The sequence below is a fragment of the Ischnura elegans genome, chromosome 1 (assembly GCF_921293095.1).
Source record: "Ischnura elegans chromosome 1, ioIscEleg1.1, whole genome shotgun sequence".
Classification (NCBI taxonomy): Eukaryota; Metazoa; Arthropoda; class Insecta; order Odonata; family Coenagrionidae; genus Ischnura; species Ischnura elegans.
The window spans coordinates 78,651,770-78,672,220 of record NC_060246.1 but is presented as its reverse complement, the minus strand read 5'-3'; the positions used below and the strand labels follow the sequence as shown (position 1 = coordinate 78,672,220).

Below are 20,451 nucleotides of genomic sequence, written 5' to 3'. Positions count from 1 at the left end.
CGTATTCACTACAAATTTGTTATCATATATATGGAGAGACGTCGGACCACAATAACTAATTTATCGACGAATACAACATTATGGTCATAAAAAAGCTCTTTTTCCTAGAACATCTGCGATATTCCACCATATTACGACAGCCAGAAAATATATGCACAAAATTATTTTAAGGTGATAATATCCAGATACATCTACATTGAATTGACGTATCCGCTTACTTACGAATAATTAATTCATTGTAAAATAGATAAAATACTATATAGTGCAAGCGTGTCTTACTTTCACCCTCATATCATACGCAAAAAATAGTTTTCTCACCACGGTCATCTCTTCATCTCGTCAGAAATGGCAATCGACACAAGGCACGACCACCGAGAGAGCATTAGGATGAACTTCCCACGCACAAGGCGAGACAAGATCTAAGAAAGGGTCCAACTAGGGTTCATGCATGCTGAGTTGACGACATGCTCATGGCCGGGATGAGGGAATGGGAGTGCTATACTCGTAAGACTTTATTTTTTAGGGTAGGTACATGAAAAGGAAACGAGACAGTGAGGGAAACCAGACAGAAACTCTCGGTGGTCGTGCACTAGGTCTCAAAATTACCTCTTCAAGTTCTCTCATTTCAGAGAAGTATCCATCTCAACCATAATTAAGATGATGTTTCCAGCAAAAAGTCAAGGCTGAGCCAAATATTTTTTTCATGGCGAGCTTCATCCTTGGAGTTTCCAATAGTTATGGGAGACTGAAAAGATTTTATAATAACTAGTATAATTGATTGATAATGACTGATTTATCCGCAAGGAGAAGAAGGCTTTAGCTGAGCCGTATGTAAGTCTCTTCATTTTGTCAGAAATGGCAATCTGGCGACACTTCGACACATCTTCGTTTTACGCACTACTTAAAGGTAAAAGGTCATATGGTGTGATTTCAATCAACAGGAGGCACGAAAAAGTAAATTTGAGAAAATATTCTGATCTTTATTCTGCACTATGTTATACTGAGAAAATTTTTTGTTCTATTTACAAAAATATCACAACATGGAATTAATTTCAGTATAAAAAACATCCGTTTCAACCCGTTGATGGGCATACATTAAAATCCGGACAGACTTTATTACTTTTCACTCAAGTCATGAAATCTATAAGTGAATGCTTCGATGAAATATAAATCCATGGTAACAAAACTCAGTTTTTATTTCAACTATCGTTGCTAACGGCTTTCGGGAGCAGCTGCGTGTTGCACTTTGTCGTGCGAGCTTTAAACTACTCAGAAGAACAAACCACGATGTTCATATTTTTCTTTTCTCGGACCTGCAATCTTCCCGCAGAAGCACAATTTATGTTACGCATAACTAACTGAACCGTTTTTTACAGAAACCCCACATTTTCATAGATTTTGAGTTTACATCACTTTATGAATCTACAATTTCAAATGCATTGTTTGGTGTGGAAACTACACAACTGCGACTACTCTAAATTCTTTAGACTGAGCATCAAATTATTCGTTTATAGCAGAAACCTCTAAAATACTGGAGTAACTAAAATGTTTATCGATTTCCCTAAAATTTAAAAAATGTTGATTATGATGTTTCTGTTATAAACGATTCAATTCGATCAATGAAATGACCACTGACCGGAAGATAAAAATAGAATGAGGTCCTGCCTGGAGACGCAAACCATAAACGAACTCCCAAGGACTCGTTTTGTTGTCAGTCACAAAAAGGTGTCAGTTAATAAGCGGCAAACGTAATTATACATGCGGGGGTAGGAGATATGATTTAACGACGTTCAATTTTTTTCCAACACTTTAACGAGTTCCGCCGCGAGAGGGGTCTGACGCCGCGAAAATGAGAGAGCGGAAACACTCTCCAGGGAGGGATAAAAAAAAGAGAAGCAAGCGAAAGAAGAGAAGGATGTCGACAAGTGAGGATGGCTGAATAAACACACACTTGTAAGGCAGGGAAGGAAAGGACGCCACACCAGCGATCCCACGCTACTTGCTCGGCGGCGAAAGATTTCATTACGGGTGCGAAAATAAAAGTGTAAGGAGGTAGGTAAGCCATGGGAAACGTTGGCCGTTTCCTCGCATGATTTCGGCACGTCCCCGCAAGGCGTCGTCGGTACTTTATTCACTGATGCAATACCCCTCGGAGTCCAAGAATATATTTTTTAGGGTTGAAACTCCCATGTAACTTTCGAAGGCCGCAGCAACACTCGTTACACTCTCTGTTCACTCCAACCTTTGAAAGATGATCTTAACCATTAGGTCGGGTCACTTGGTTCTGAAACCGAGTAAAATACCATGCAGTGAAAATAAGGGTGTTTTGCCCAGCCTGAGCTCTAAAAATAATTTAAACAGTAGGGAAACATGTTGATATAGTTTCAGTAACGTTCAAAATGAAGTTCATGTCGGTCATAAAAGCAGAAATTAACATTTTAGATTTAACAAACTTAATATCAATATTGTGTTCTTGAGTGTGTCTACAAAATTGTTCTTACATGATTTAAGCTACGTAGGTACCTATTTATATGAATGTTAATTGTAATATTTCTTGTGAAGGCCAAAGAGGCAACTATTAATTTAATAATAGGATAAAGTACAAAAAAACATATTTTTGTTTACACAAGCTCTTTATAATTTAGAGACGGAGTCTTGAGTTTGATTGTTTGCGAAATTCCATGCTCATTCTTTGAGAAGTGAGTTTTTATTTATATTTAGACACTTATTTTGAAAGTAAAAAATATGATTCCCATGTGTAAGTACTCCTGAGGCAGTGATAAAAATGTGGTATCAACCGACAGGCATACTCGCGGTGACAGTTATCGTTAAAGTGTAGGTTGGAGGGAAGAAAGACAGAGGGAGGTCTCGAATGAGAGACATAGAGAAGGAGATGAAGGATAAAAAATCAGAATTTTGAAAGCAATAAAAGATTGGCCAATTGTAGGATGTAATGTAGATCTGCGTCAAACCAATCTTAGGACCAGGGGTGCCGACTTATAAAAAATATTGGGGGGGCCCAAACCGGGGATCTTGCCCCGGTAAATTTTATAAGTAGTGAGTTTTAAGTTTTTTAAGCATTTTAGAAGAGTCATATGATCAACATTAGAACCCTGTTCACTCAAATCTCGATATCTCGACACTCCGGGGAAAATCGACAAGCCTGACACATTTTTTCCTCACATCTGTAACGATTTTTGGGGGGGCTCGGGCCCCCTCAGGCCCCATGGAGTCGGCGCCACTGCTTAGGACTGATGACTAATGGTGATAATTGGCGACAAGTAAAGATGTAACCACGCAATTGTCTCTATACTACAGGAAACCGCGGACGTATAGAGAAATGAGTAGAAGGAAAAAATGCGAGGGAAATAGGAACGCGGAATATTCGGGCGCTGATTGAGGCGAGAATATTGAGCATGATAGCGAGAAGGGGAACAGAGACTCCCAAAGATTGTCCGAGGCGAAGAGACAGAGATAGGTGTCAATATTTGACAGAGGGTTATATAAAAATTGTTTGGTGTAGATTTATTCAACGCGATGAAAATTTCATTTGAAATAAAAAAAACGTGGTGATAAGTAAGAGGACAAAAAGTAAGCGATAGTATCCCAGATACGAAAAAAGCGAGACGCAAATATTTTCATCGAGGCCCAGGTGTATGTACGAAAAAATTGGAAGGAAGAAGTTGATGGAGTGCAGGCAAAGGGAGAAGATAAATCAAGAAATCTAGCGAAGGAAAAGGCTGGTAGTAATGGCGGCCTAATGCGGTAGTAGGGGAAAAGAGGGATGGGAACCAAATAGAGAAGGCCTGGACTGTGGGAGAATTCGCGCGAGGGGAGGGGTACACTGCGGTAAAGGAGCAGTTGAAATATGCTGGAGGAATAAATCAGTGCGAGTAAACACTTAGTACTCCCAGAGGCATGGATGCTGATGGGAAAAACAACCGGGGACAGATATCAAATAGATTACTCTGTGGTGGGGCACAGCCCTAGGAAGAAGGTCAAGAACACCAGTCAATTTCCACGATGGGATACGGATTCAGGCCACAACGCCGTACCTATTTGAGGTTAAGCGAGGAATTATTACCGACGAAAAAGCTATAAATAGGAAAGGAATAGTAGTGCACGAAATGCACAAGAGAACAGGTATTGGAGTACCCCAGGTGGCACTTGGGTACCAAGATTCGATTACCAATTTTATTCGTCCATTCGATTACTCAGGCGTACCTACACATGGGGGGAGTCATTACGTAAAAAATAAATTAGTAGGAATATGTCAAATGTGGTTGATTACAGGTATCCGAGAAATCGCATACTCGAATACCACACATATTCGAGGTATTCGAATACCTGGTTAGGTAGGCGCAGCTACGTTATCGTGTTGTCTTCCGCGTCGATTAATATTGGTGACGACATTTTCACCTGCAGGTGTCCTCAGGTATTAAGTGAGGTAAGAAGTGAAGTCTGAAGAAGAAACCTGAAGATGCCTGCTGCAACGCCGGCGAAACTGTCGTTACGAAGATAAATCGACGCGGAGGGCAACCCGAAAACCTAGCTATGCCTACTACACCAATCCGCGGAAGCCTCCATCAATACCTGTATGGGTATTCGCGATTAACAGTGAGTGGAAAATATGTATTCGTCTGAGTACTCGAGAACCGAGGCGTAAACATGAGTACGCTGCGGTATTCAATCAAGAACCGGGCAGCGTTCGTCCAGGCAATCCAAAGATCACGGAGGCATTCAAGTAAGGTTATCCAGACGGATAGGAAGATACTTGTGCGCCTGTCGGGTTGTCGAATACCTAGATCAGCAATCGCACAGTGGGAACCTAAGTTTTATCATGGGCAGACAGGAGGAAATGTATAGGCTAAAGGGCAGGTAAGGAGTGAAGGTAAGGATAAATGGTGAACGAAAATTGAGCTGGACAAAAACTGAACTGTAACTATGAAGATATTATTCAGTATTTCAAGTATAAACGAATGCATCAAATCAAGTTATCCAACTGAGAAATCCAGGGGATGTAAACTATATTTAGTACTGATCGATGGGCTTCTGAATACAGGGTCCTGGGTTCAATACTCGGGTGAAGCCTTCGGACATTCCCAAACAAAATTCTTCGAAGGTCCAGAGAAAGGAACAGTCCCCGATACCCTGACTGAGTGATATTACACTCCTGTAGCTTATTTTAGGGTGACCTCTGCCCTCACCTAGGTATACCAACCTTTCGGGTCATGTAACTGAGTGGGGGCTGTTAACTGAAATTTACAATCGAGATGATTTTTACCTATCGAATTCATAACTTTTCCTCGCGATTGCAAATACTTCATTGCAACCATTGGTATTTAACGCATCGCTCTGCGCTCATCACCGCGCTGCGCACGATTTCGAAAACCAGTTGAAATCGAACGAAAAGGCAGAATACATCAAGATTCCACTGGACGGACTTGGGCCTCCGGTATGAAGTCCCTTTGATGATGAAAATCGTCTGCCGACGCGGCGGGCGTTTGAAACATGGGTATACGTTTATATATACATCGCGTACCCTTTCAATGTTCGCGACGAACCAGTCGGGGGTATGGGAGGAAAAATAAAGTTAGGAACCGCTGGTGGAAAGTGAGATGCACGGAAACGTAGGAGAAGGAGGAGCGGGGCGAGAGGAGATCTTGGCTGAGATAAAGCGCGGGCATAGGATGTGGAAGAACCGCCAAAAGATTAGGGAGAGAATGTGATGAATACTGGACCTTATGGTCGAAGTAATTCAGTTTGGCATGCGGGGATGGAAAAATAAGATATTTAGGTTTATGAGGCGGATGGATAGTAGCGGGACATGCGATGAGCTGAGGAATGAAGCCATTTGGGAATATTACCCATACACTAATAAACCTGGGCCTATGGAATGGAAAGCCGTGACACATTTTCAAAACTTCCTCCGTACTTTGGGATAATGACTCCGCCATTTAGTTCCCGAAAGTTACTTACGCGATGTCTCAATTTTAGTAATACTAGAATACGTTTTTCTGCTTTCCCTAAGACGGCAGGTAAAAAAAAAGTAATAGTGGCTGTTGTCATACTCGGATTGGGTCTGCCCTAAATGGAAAAAATTAATATTCTGGGGAATACGTGCTGTTGCACCCAAATCCATGCTACTTAGCGGCTTCCCCATGCGTATATGGCTTTATAGGATGTTTGCGAAGTGATGGAAAAAACTGCTGTTTTCCACGGAACAACACCGAAGACGAACTTTCGCCGCTCGCGAAGCTTAATCCTGCATTCTCGGGCACTATGCGCAATACTTGCCTACCTATCTCGAGCACGAAAACCATATTGAATACCACGATTCAAAAGAAATGAATGTTTTGAAATTTAAAAAGAATGACTCCCATAAAATCAACGAAGGTGCATAGAAGTCACACAATGACAACCCAGGAGATGAATATCGTACTGTAAATCTTTAAACGACTTTTATTAGAGGACAAACCTTTCAGTAATCAGCACCACCCCAGTGTCATCAATAGTATACACACTATTTTTATTCCTTAAACCAAATGATATATTTCATACCAGCACTCCTGAATTATTTATGCAAAATTAGGTTGAGTCCGATTTTAATGCATTGTTGAGAGAAAAATCAGAGGATTATTTTCAAATTGAAACCCTTAGGTGTTACAAGCAATTTTAAGATTAACACGAAGTTTTAACACTAAAAATGAATTTTATCGATAAGACACAACATTCGCCAGCGTAGCAAATCGGAATGTCCTTGAAAAAATCCAATTCAAACATAAATCTAAGAAAGCGCGCAAGAACATCAAAGGCATCGTCTTCGTCATCGCTATTCCCATATGCACTCAAACAAGAACTTTCAAGTGATCATCAAACAAATATCAGGCGGAGGTATAAAATAATTCAACAACTCAAATCGTTTCTGCGTCAGTACAGTCTTATCGAAAAAACCCAGATCCACAATCAATACTTCGCTGAGTACCTTGTCTGGGTCGTAATGAGTATCATGAGCGAGCGTAATACCCTAATGCCTCGTTCAGACGGTAAGACTCTAGATACACAGAGGGATAAAGAAGACTCGGAAAAATATTAGGCAAATTCTATGATAATAAGTCTACGATATTTAAAAAAGCGTTTATTATCAAACTAACCATTGAAGTACACAACTAATTCCTTGTTAAATAGACATGAATTTTGCCCGATTTGATGTCAATTTACATTTGTGGAAACTTCGAATCAAGATAGCAGTATTAAGGCTAGAAAAGAGAAAATAAAAATCATCGTGCTAAATCTTTTTACTCCCACTACGACTAATCACTCAACAAACAGATCACCAACCAATTTCCACAGTCAGAATTCTTGATGTCATTAGAATCTTACCATTAGCGACTCTTACCATGGACTTCAAAGATATTTATTTCTGCCTCTAACTTTACGATAACTCAGGGTAAAGATTATGATGAAATGATAATTTTGGAGCGTATTTAGGAATATATGCTATATCTGCCTGCCGTGCATTTTAACGATAATTCAGTTTACTTAAAAGTGACTATCCAGGTCGTGGAAGAAAACTATATTGAAATAGAATGTATATAACAGCCATTATTTTCTGTTTAATTGTTTCGTTATATTCCGGGAATGTGGGAATAAGAAAAAAACGAAGAAAAAATATATAGGTAAGATTTTTTTGATAAATTCTTTTCTTTAAGAACTCAGCTGAAACATGACGTAAATGATTTACTTTCCCTGCTGACAGAATATGGATAGATAAAAAGTACTACTCTACAGGTATAGAGAAGCACAGACACCAAATGCAATAAAATTAATCCCCGATATTCACGCAGTAACTATTTCATCTTTCAAAACTCATTTGCAAATATTGGAGGGAGATTCCTTCCACGTCAGCAGAATATTAAAACTACAAAACAAATTATTCAATCTTAATACCTCCATTTGAATCATTGATTCAAAATCTATGATCATATAGGCGCTTTTAACCTGTTACAGATTTAATACCACTACCTTCAATATCTGACGGATTTAACTGTGATGAACAATCGAATTTTCGGCAGTTGGTGACTGGGATATCCTCATCAATGCTGGAGTACTAGCGGCCGTGGTCTCTCATCTGGTGCAGAGGATTAACGCCACAGAGAAGCGCTCCATCGCAAGTGATAACGCTCGTCATTCAATGAACCGTCGCCAAAAGCGAACATTATAATTCCCTCCGTATAAAGGTCGATATCGACCTTCAACCTCAGAAACAACACTCCTCCCTGTTGACTTGAGTCCGGCGAAAACTTTTATTCTGTTTGCCATTCCACAAGCGTTCGATGATAGTCGCAGCTGGCGGAGATGTCTGCTTCCCCTCTTTCCCGTCCGTCGACGTACGAACTGCCACTGCAGCAGCAGCGACCCAAATTCCCACGGCTGAAGCGCACACTACATGCAGAATACCACACGCGCCCCTCCTCCTTCGCCCAAACTCTATCCTCCCCCTCCTCCCTTACCAACGCCCTTCCTCCTTCCATCCGATTCCCACCCCTTAATCTCTAAAGTAACCCCTCCCCATCCCTCCACGAGGGGCCAAATAGTAAACAAGATCGAGGGGAAAGTGCACCAGGGTGAACCGCGGATCTGAAGAGGCTCGAAGGAAAAAGATTTGGAAGGTTGACAAAAAAAATTGAGTGACCCCGCCTCCCCGCTGTATAAATATCGATACAAAAAAAACTAACGGGTTGTCACATTCGAAATTGTCCGCCAAGGCCGACTATTTGGAAGTAGTATAGAAGGATAAGGTTTTTTTACTAAGTTAATTTATCGCGTATCAATTGGAGGAAAATTATTTTTTAATTAAAATTTAATTAAAATTTAATTGAAATTTAATTAAAAAAATCTCACGGTAGGGGTAAAAGATCGATTTTCTGCTACATTCATCTACTATTCAATTTATTCATTTTCGTTTGCCTATTTCTTGTTTCATTTTGCGAGGGATAAATCCCGACCCAGTCGGGAAAATTAAATCCTTGCACTGGGGAAATTTTTCATTGAAACTCCAATGATAGGCCAGAAAGAATCATAGATTGACGGACACTATATTCATACATTTCATTTCCCAGCTCAAGCGAAAATATTCTGCGTAGAAAAGTGTAAATGATATTTTTTCTTTCTATATAAAAATATGAAGATGTAAGTGGTTCTGTAGAAACTCTATTCTCAAAAATAGATCTCGAATATGCTCATTTTTAACTACCTCCAAAAAAAAGCTTATAATATTGGGAATTATCAAAAAATGTAAAAATGAGCCAGTATCAGTACACAATCAGAAAATTGTTAACAAGAAGATTTTAGGACGCATGAATTTGAGACAAAAGTTTACGAGAGAAATCCTTTGGCACCTAGATTTATGCCATTAACACAGTCGAAGTAGCCTCCTAAGCAAAATAAAACATTGATTAAAGTGATATATTATTCTTTCTTTCATTATCATTATAGAATATCCCGTTTTTCCACTCTAATAGGGCATAATGGCTTCAGAGTTTCTTTAAAATGTGAGAATTACGCTAAAGGTGGAAATATAACTGTATTTCTTAGAGTACATTTTACATGAACCTGAGAATTAAGGCTGATAAAGTGCTTTATCAAGTACAACAGAAGGGCGGATGTCAGCGCATATTTTCCAGTAATACATTATTTATTGCGTAAAACTTTATGCAAGAGTAAATATGTGCATACCTAACGCAGAACGTAAAACATCTTTTTTCGAGCATTTTATTATAATAGCTCTGCAGAGTTACATTTAATATGCAATTGCACTGAAAAATATTGAGTAAAAAGTATGCATCAGACATTCAGCTACTCGCAAAGAACTTTAAAGATTCGTACAAAAAATACAAAAATTTCATAATTAATTTTAAATTTAATTCTGAAAATTTTTAACTGCACATTTTCAGCATTTTCAAGCCGAAAATATACAGACATAATGATTTTGCTTTTAATGGCATCCAATCACATCATTCCTTCAACCTGAAGAAAAATCATACTGCGTAATTATACCCTTTATTGTTAGTACGACCAGCGCAGCGGTGCCAAAATGTCATGATAGATCGTTCTTTCATTATTTTGGAAATATGCACAATATTTTATTGAATCTATTTTAATATGATACAACAATCGCATGATATTATACAATTTTAAATATGGATTCAAAATTATTCATTATGCCTATTATTTTTCAGTCATGTGTTATTAAATCTACTGGAGAATAAATTGCGGGTGAAATTTACATTACGCCTATTCTTGAACACGCTCAAGATCCAATCAGTATAGTTCTAAATTATGAAGTTGATCAGCATAAAAGACACAACTTAAGTGCGCCAGTGAAATCCGATATCAGAAACATTATTTCCAACACAATATAGTACGTGCAGAACATATTTACGGAACGGGGAAAGGAATGAATGAGAAAGAATGCATGAGAGGAATGCACATGAGAATGATGGAACAACTAAGGCAAATTACCAGCGAGGAAGATATAAGCGGAAACGAGCAATAAAAAAATAATGAAAATAACATTAAACCCATATTTTAAATCGTATACTACCGTGATAGGCAACATTAAAGTATAGAGTTAATAAACTGATAGTGGCATTTCAAAAACGATACTATACGGATTTTTCAAAAGGTTTGACTATTATGCACAAATATGAGTGACTCTTTGCTGCAATTGCCATTGCGCTTGTTTTTTTTAGCATCTCAAGATCCAGCACGTATTTTCCTCAATATTCTGTAATTAATCAGCTAGAAAAAAACGCATATATTGTGTTCCACTACAATTCGATACTCGAAAATACTTTTTTCGACCAACGCAAAAACAAAAATTTAATGGACCATGGAATGGGAACGGAAGAAATAAGAAAGCATTAACGAGGAGCGACACATGAGTGTGACAAGAGCGACTGGAAGAGATGACAAGCGAGAGAGGCGCAAGGGGATAGGCGGAGAAAAACCATGACGAGAAAACACGCGTCGCGACTTGCGAACTTTAAGAGAATGCGGGGGAGGGGTGCCTTTCCTAACGGAGGAGAGACTGCCGACAATCCCACGAAAAGATGACTCGGAAAGAAAGTGGCGCGAAACACAAGCAAAAACTGCTTCGCGAGCGCATGTGATGAGACGAGTGAGGGGAGGAGACTCAAGGGGAGGAAGAGGTGAAAAAAAATATAACTGCAAATGCCACGATGAACAGAGAGAGAGGAGTAATGGAGGGGTGAGAAAGAAGGACCTCTTGCGGTAGACAGAGAGAGAAGTACATAAGTAGTCACCCGGTGCTCACACCAGTAATCCAGAGGGACGCCGGCAGGATATTTGGATTCCCACCGCAAGAGTTCCTCTCAACGAGAGATTGCCAGAAGCTTTTCTCTTATTGCGCACCCCTTAAGGCAGCTAGCTCCTCGAAATAATTCAACTGGTATAAAACTCACACGAAAGGGTAGTTCGCGTCTTTGCCAACGATGTATCGCGAGAGCGCAAACAATCTGCAAAAAGGAAAGGACGCGTGTTAAAGATGCTTCAACAACTGACAAAGAACCGAGGCTGTAGCGATATCAAAGAAAGATTAGGGCACACTAGTAATCGACTATGGAGGATGGCAAATGTAACCCGACGTAAAGCTAGGCTTTGATATTTTCTCATTTTTACATTCACTTCCAAAACGACGTTTGAAAAGCACAGAGCAATTAAATAATATAACTGCTTGAACCAATAATACATCGAATATGCTAAGACAGTACATGGACTCCGGCTCTCAATTTTCGAAGCACTGAATCACGAAGAAAAAGCAGTATGATGCTCAAAACATTAAGTTAAAATTACTAAATAGTATAACTATTCTACCACGATGCATAGAATACCGTAGAAATTTTATGACTCTATATTCTCCGATTATCAAATAACGTACCTAATTCACATGATGTAACAATATTTTAATCGCAGTTTAGGTACCAAATCAAAATTAGAATCAATAAGGGTATCTTTATAAAGCCTACTTAACTATGATAGCAAGCTTAAAATGTAATTTCTACTCATTGTCGGTTTAGAAGCGAGGACTGAATATGGTATATCGAGTAATAATTAAGCACCACCTCAGAGAATAGTGAAAAATGTACCTCAGCTCGAGTCGAGTAACATTTTTAATCAAGTGAAGTAAATGACTGGAAGGGAAATCCTCTCCTATCACTCAGAATCAGTCCTTAAACCTCCAGAGCGAAAGAAAAAGCGGGGTATCTCATCCAATTTCGGACCATTTCTATCACACACACACACACAAAATGGAAAGATGGCGAAAGATGCCCTTGATTCCGAGGCAATTTTTTCGATCCATTAAACCCGATAGAATTCAGCGATGGGGAACAGAGAGAAAAGGAACGGGTCGCGAGGGGAGAAAAAAAAAGGATTTGGAGAGATAATATGACGCGATAGTCCCTCCCCTTGGCACGCGGTCATCTCCTCCCTAACATCTCATCACATGTAATCATCCTCTTTCCAGGGGCGCGTCCCATAGAAAAGAGTGCATCCTGGCCGAAAGGACGCCGGACACCGCCGCGGAGGGATAGTAGTCCGTCCCCCTGAGTGTCTGAGGGGGGGGTCGCCACCGCCGAGCGCCGTCAAGCCGAGACCCGATGGGTCGTAGCCTCGACCTCCCTGGCCACCCTCCTGCCTCCTCCTCCCAGACCTCACCCTCCACGCGACACCCTGATCTCCACTCCTCCGCACCCACCACTACCACCACCTGCACCCGATTCCTTGGCCTCCTCTACGGCTCCCTCGTCGTCCTCGGCGCGGCCTCATCCGCGGGAGCGGTGTCCGGTGGCGGTGGGGCAGCGGCGCCCAGGACTGCTTCCGCGGCCCTGCTCTTGACCGCCTTCGCGTCCAACATCGATCTGAGTTGGCGTGAGTACCAATAGCGGATCCTCTTAAGTGTTTCTGCGTGTCTTTGATTTTAACAAGGAGATTGCAATCCCGGAGAAAGCACTCAATCGTGAGATTCTGATATTTTCAATCCCGAGACTGGGGTAATACGAGGTTAACGAAAAATAAAACAATACCCACAGGACACTTGGTAAACTTAATGAAATTGCTTCAGGGGAAAAATTACACTCGCATGGATTTCAGGAAGCCATTTAAACACGGAATTTTGACTTTCTCACTTCTGACCTTGAGAACGAAGTGCAGTCGATGGAAAAATTTAAAAACAGGACACTCCGGGAAGATATTACATTTTCCGTTACATACACCGGCGTGAATACTAAGTATTAGATTTTTTTACGATTAGTTTACACATTTTATGAGAGAATTTATTCAGCAACAAAAAAAACTTTTCCTATTCGAGGAAAAACCTGAATGGATATGAAATCAGCCGTGAAGAAATAGAAAATAAGTTTTATGTTTACATGAAATTTAATTAAATGAGATTTTGAATTGGAAAAAGCATACATCACTGTTTTATAAATTTTCCAAATACTTAATCGTATCCGAATAGTTCTAAACCCTACTTCCTTTTAATCCATATGAAATTCTGTAACCTCTTAGCATGGGATAAAAAAATCAATCTTGCTATCCCGTTCTTACAGCGGGTGGGAGGATGGAGAGGCAGGAGTGGAGGATGCCATAGGATTATTAAGAGCGGAATCATTCATGCGGCCGACTGGCTTTCGTCACCTTCTTCTTGAGAGCCGTCAACTCACCCTCGAGAGCGGGGAGGAGTTAACGGGGTTGAATCCTTTTGACTTGCGTCGAAAAAAAGATTCTCGACGGCCCTTCAAACTCGGCCGATTTTTTTCTCTGACTCGCGGACTTTGGCGCAGTGCGATCCCTCGTCACGTTTCGCGCCGGGACGGTGGTGAGCCGCCAAAATCCGATTCCCTCACAATGCGGGATATTTCGGAGATATATTGGATGGGAAATGAATAAGAGGTTACGATGACATCAACTGCTACACAAACATTTTGCCACATCCACATCTAGCTTTCATCTTTTCAACCTTCGCGGGCCCCCAAAGAAACATTACAGGAATAATCCAATTGCACTTCTATCAGAATTTATGGTCGGATAAAAATAAATAATACACCGCTTAAGTGTCGCTATTTTTATAACTACAGTACATCTACATCTATATACTACCCCGCAAGCCGCTTAAAAAAGTATGTGTCAGGAGGTGTTAGGACACCAGCCATCTACATATAAAAAGCAAATGATCAAACAAAATTACGACTAGACTTTATTAAAATCCTTCACGGGCAGGGAAACATACAACTTCCACTCTTCTAACGAAACAAAGCATCTGCATGCACGACCACCGAATTTGCCTATACCTCTGTCAGCATTAACTTGGTGGCAATTAGAAGAAGCCATAATACTATAAATTTGAATTCAGACTCACTAGAAGATGACAAACCCGAGCTCCGAACACGAAACCTTTGAATTCAGACACTAGTCGTTGATTAATGTTAGTGAAATTTAGAAGTATGCTGTATCTCTAGAAATATGATGGATATTCAATAGTTATTTCTGTGTAAAACAATTATAAATTCGAGTAGCATATGAATAAAAGACGCCTTTCTTAAAAGAAAAAAAAACAGAACAACCTGTTTTCTATCGTTCCTAACGTAGGGATCAGACGTACCTAAATGCATCATAGAACCAAATGGATGCACACAGACCGTTAGCTAATCTCCAGTGCCAAAGTTGAGAGTAACCATGCATCAAAACGTTTAAAGCAAGTAAAATAACTGCTATGCATACAGTAGATTAAAATATTCGATGATGAGCACCCATTTTATGTAAAATTATCGTTCACAACATTATTAATGCACCAATTCCAACGTTGATGAATTATATCATAATAAAAGTGAAAAGCATAGCACCTTCAAGCTTTGAATAAAACTATACAGGTTATTTATCCAAGTTTCATTGAGGATTTACATCGTCAGGTCCTGACATCGTACCGTAATTCATTTTTTTAATAGAATGACCACATTTTTCTACTCTTGACTCATGAGAATTTTTAATTTTTGAGGAAAAATACGATAGGGTTTAAAAAACGGGAAAATTAATACCTTAGGTTGACTTTACAAACGAAAGTACGGAAAACATGGGTCCACCACAATCAGTGAAACTTGATACTTGCCTAGAAATGGGACCGTAACCGATTGCTTATATTATAGGGCATAGGGTACCAATAGCCTACTGAAATAGAATCGATTAATTCTGGCATAAAAGAAATAAACTTAAGTCCTGGAGTTTTATAAGATAAAGCCATACATTTAAACGCTGCATTACTGACTGACATTTTTTTCTTGGGATCAAATTATAAACAGAATAATTCATCTTGAGAAAACTCCTTTCTTCGTCATCAATAGCCCGTGAACCTCGACCGTGGCTGCCATGCGGAGCGTGAAAAGGCTGTTGGACATCAATAAAACAAGCTGCACTCAAAACCGCAACGAAATAATGAGACCAATTGCTAGAGGGCGAGGGGAGACCACAGACCCTGCGTCACGATCAAGGGGACTACATAAAGGAGACCCAATTCTATCCTCTAGAAGGCTGATTGATTTCTATTGCCAATTTGGTTGCGTTTTAATTGCGAAGACGAAAGGTCTCGCGACTGGATCCCAATGAATTAAGATACATGGAGTTATCCAACATGAGTTTTCATACTTCGTGATAGCGATTACGGTTCCTTAGTTGGGGGAGATATTCTGTTAGCCTTTTCAGTCCCGAGATTGGATGACTACCATTAAATTCAAATTAATATTCATGACCTTCCCTAAAATAAATCACAGCATTTTATAGGGGAGGAAAATTTCAGGGTAGTCCCTCAGAGGGACTTTAAAAATTTATTAACATGGCTCTTTTAAAAATTAACTTATTGTTAGCTCTTTCTGAGATCTGAAAATCACGAATCGCTACCTGAGAACATGACAGATTTCTGTTCACATCTATCGGCATGAATTGACGTTTTTAATATAGTATCTTCGACTTCAGAGAATTGGCCGCTCTACATTACCATGCGTTAAAAAAAGTATCTGAATAAACGCGTAAAATATAAAATTGATGGAGATAATAGGGAACCACCTACCACCCTTCCCCCCCAGAGGTGTTCGTGAAAACAAGTTTCAACCCTCGCCATTAAAATGCAAGGAATACGTACAAGAGGGCGAAGACTTAAGAAGTTCCTCCGTGAATACGCAATCAGTTACCCCAAGGTTTTCAGCATGAAATAAAACGTTTATAAGAATGTCATGGAATGAAACCATATTTTTCCAAGAAGAAAACATAATACCAATTTACCATTATTTTAATAATATGTTTTGTTTTTGCTCTCTTGTAATAACACTGATTTATTTTTCTTATCCTGGGATCTCCATATAGTGAGTATAATGGAATAAGTATGAAAGGGTGGATTGAGTTTCTACCAGCATTGACTTTCGTTGACACATTTGTAGGCACAAAAAATATTCCAAAAGAATACAGTTACGGTGAATAAATATAAAAGAAAGCACGGAATGATGAGAATTAGTTGAGACCATAATTTTCTTCATTATTTCTTGAATATTCCGTATCACTTGGAAAAGCATTAAAAAATATCCCCGGGTGTAAGTATTGCTACCATAAATGTTCTCTGATACACCCAAGGGTCCTACGATGGCGCACATTCGACATTATTACGTAGCCAGCTTACTACGCCGCCCACCTACTCGTTCTAGGCGTGCAAACTCCGGGTTCGTGTAGAACGTGCGACGTTTTATCCTCTCCCCAAAGCAAAGAAACGCGTGACAAAGACTCATGACAACAACACACGTGACAATGGCACGATTCACAACCCACTTCACCGGGAGGATTACTGAAAAGCACGTGACTAAGCCCTGGAGCGGAAATCGTGAGCCACGCGTGTGTCGTAATCGCACGCATGCTGGGAAGAAGATTCAGAGAGGGAGAGAAATAAATGCATATGCATGCGCGTGGTCCACGCGGGATGTCCTTTCCCTCCCCTAAACAACACCATCCACACCTCTCCAGCACCGGAGTTCTCTCTTTTTTCTCGCTCATCTCCTCCCCAATGTATGTACTACCTTATTGGAGTCTTTTTTCCCCTCATTCTCTTTTAATCCCCGAGTACCGCAAATGCGGATTTATGGTCGGCCTTCCCTTTTTTCGTATCCGCAATGCGACCAATAGGAGGAGACAAGAGAGTTTTTTCGCGAGAATAAGGGAGGCCATGGTCTTCACCTCGCTCTTCCTCGCACGCCTCCTCACGTGCAACATACACATATAGTACACCCCTCCTTTTCCTCTACACCTTTGCCTTTTCTTCTTTTTCCCTCCTCTTATGAGGGTTAAGGCGGTGTCTAGAATATTGGGTTCTCATCTTGGCGGCCCGGTTTAAATCACCGCGGTGGCGGAGAATATTTTCGTCTTTTTTCGCGGCAAATAACGCGTTCAATATTTAAGTTGCCACTTCGAAATTCTATAGAGTAATAAAAGAGTAGAAATGGGTCAACACCTTCCTGTAATTTGATGAAAAAGGGAGATGGCAATTTTTCCGCAAATACTGGATTCGCATCTTGGCGGATGGTTTAAGTCACCGCGGAGGCGGACAATATTTTCTTCTTTTTTCGCGACAAATAACGAGTTCAACACTTGAGTTACCACCTTGAAATTCTATGGAGTAATAAAAGAGTAGACTTGGGTCAACATTCGCCTGTTATTTAGTGAAAAAAAGAGATGGCAATTTTTCCACAAATTTATTCAATAATGTACGGCGCGTTTCGCTAAACATTCATGGGCCAATCCCAAGTCCTTGCCATTCCATTCCCCAAGTGCCCAATGAAACTTTCTCCCCTCCCCCCTCTTTCCCCTTTCACTCCCCACTCATCCGAACTATGTAAATACAGCTCCAGTTTAAAAAAATTTCACATTGCACATTATATTGACCTGACGGTTGAAACGCGTTTTACTTCATTACCTAATATAAATTCGCGGAAAAACTGCCATCTCTCTTTGTTTTTAAAATAAGGATGTCATTCCACTACATCTCAGTTAATTTTATTTGCCTGTAACTAAAAAAAGGTTCCCATCTGAGATTTTTCTGTGGCAATATTTTCTTTTTTGAAATGAGGAAAACACTACACAGGGGTATACTCAGTGTACTCTGAACATTTTATGATAACAGTACAAGTTTTCAACGAGTAATACGTAACAATTAAAAAACCGGTCGAACGGAAAATTTTGTCCTCATTAGATCAGAGTAATGCCAGCAGCGGTTTTTTCTATCTTCAGCATTTTCATTGGCCTCCACGAAGTGCTAATACCACATTCACCTATTATTTGATATAAAGACTTGCTAACGAAATTTTCACTGGTGGAATATTACACATATTTAGGACATATAATTGCTTAATAATTTTTTTTAAAGTTATTTTCACTAATTATTATTTTAGCCACCCATTTTTCGACTTATTGTCGGTAACAATCGAAGTTCTTAACCCTCTCAATGGATGGAGCATGGGAAGGTGGAGGCGTCAGTCCCTGGTCCTCTGATATCTCCATAATTTTATATGAATCTTTTTATGAATGAACATCATTGTGAATATCGTAGTATTCTTTAAAAAAAATCCCAACGGTCACTTCGCTAACTCGCCTCCTATTGAATGACACGGCTGGTGTCACCCACAGTAAAAAATGGCGGCTCTTTGCTCAGCAAATAGATGCACAAGTCCCTTCACACCGACTGTTCAGCATCTCTCACGTAAACCCCTTTGTCTCATGAATGCAGTTCCCCTTCCCATACTTGCACCTAAATGTTCACCCCTTGCTTATGCATGTCGAAGCGCGCGCGGAGCGAAGGAAAGCCGCCGGTAACCCAGCCAAGTCCTCGCGGTCCGCTCTCTCCACCACGGAGCGGCTTTCCCTGTGGGATTCGTGATACAGTAGTGCGGGCTAAAGTCGCCTTCGCCATTTGATTCCTCGTGCACCGCTGTGCTTCTGGAGGAGGTGTGGGGTGGGGTGGTACGTGTTAGCGTTGAATTGACTGATATGATTAACAGGCGGCGGCCATTCCGCGCTGCGGATACTCAAAGCCATCAAACAGAGAGGTGATATTGTGAATGGGTTTGGAGCAGGGGGCGGAGATCGTTGCCTTCAACTACGTAGGGAGCGGGTTTGAATGCTGCCTCTCGATGGATCATTCTATTTATACCACTAGGTCGCGCGTGATTTTTTTCTTGGTTGTAATACGTTACATTATAATTACAAATTCTGTCAATGAAAACGCGGAATTTAGTCTATTTTGATGGTTTTACCTTTCAAATATTGCTGCATTGAGTTCTGGGTAATAAAATAGGTATAATTTTCGTCAAAAAATTCAGTGAATCCCAACCATATGAGCTTGGTTCTCTTTCGTAATTCGGTAACTCTATTCCTCCGCATTGGCAGTTGAGCAAGATTTTCTGTTTTCACGGGTTCGAATCTACCTTCGGGTTGAAACACTAAACGGAGCAAAATTTATGAGTTCAAAGGTCTCATTTTGGATTAGAACTTACATGAAGCGTGATTATTCCGTACATAACTTAATGGCTTAAAACCTACATTCGACTAAATCCTGAGATTCACCAATAATTAGAATGGAAACTCGAGTCATTGGGTATGCAGGTACCTTCACATTGGCCTGGAAAGATGAGACATCCTCATTCTATGACCGAATCACGCGCTCTCGGCAAGGGTGTGATTCGATTACCCAATTCCTGAACTTCATTGGGTTATTTCCTACGCATTTGCTAGGTGTTCAGGCTAAGTAACTTGCTGAAGCACTGAGGAGAGATACTTAGGACTGAGGTGCAGGGTGCCGGTCCCACTAATGTATCATATAGTGGTGAGTTTTTTTTATGCTCGAAAAATTATCTCAGCGGCTGACTCAACCAAATCCATTGACTAAACTTGAACGCGATACCCTTAAGGCCGTTTAACACGCTGCAGTTTTTAGCTCAAGGATATACACCAAAATTGATGAGCTGGTCCGAATTTAATTAGACAAGGTAATTTCAATCGCTCAGGCACCCAGACATTCGCACAAGTGTGGCAGAATTAAAACAATTTTTCGGTTGACTTCTCCTACTCCACGGCAACGGAGGGAACGAATGAGCGGCGAGACAGACCGTGTTATCGTTGAATTAACAGGTGCCATTAATAAACGGCTGAAGTTTCCATTCCAAGGTCATGAGCACCAGATGGGGACAGTAAATTTGAATGAATGCGATTACATCACGATTTACATCGTTACTTGCTTTCACAAATGTCGCTCGCTATTAGAAATGCTCATATGTATTTACGTCAATATGACATCACTCCCGCTCGGAAAGTCTTTCCACCTGATGTATTACAACCGTT

At 40.3% G+C, this 20,451-nt stretch overlaps 1 protein-coding gene across 1 annotated transcript in view; it reads left to right on the top strand.

The window, feature by feature from the left end:
- LOC124163924 (ly6/PLAUR domain-containing protein 6-like) overlaps positions 1-20,451 on the top strand; it is a 52,983-nt gene that overhangs the window by 11,696 nt on the left and 20,836 nt on the right. Inside the window, exon 2 of the mRNA XM_046541040.1 lies at positions 12,551-12,954. Within this exon, the coding sequence (XP_046396996.1) occupies positions 12,684-12,954 (271 nt within the window). The 5' untranslated portion in view covers positions 12,551-12,683. The remainder of the gene's footprint in view (positions 1-12,550; positions 12,955-20,451) is intronic.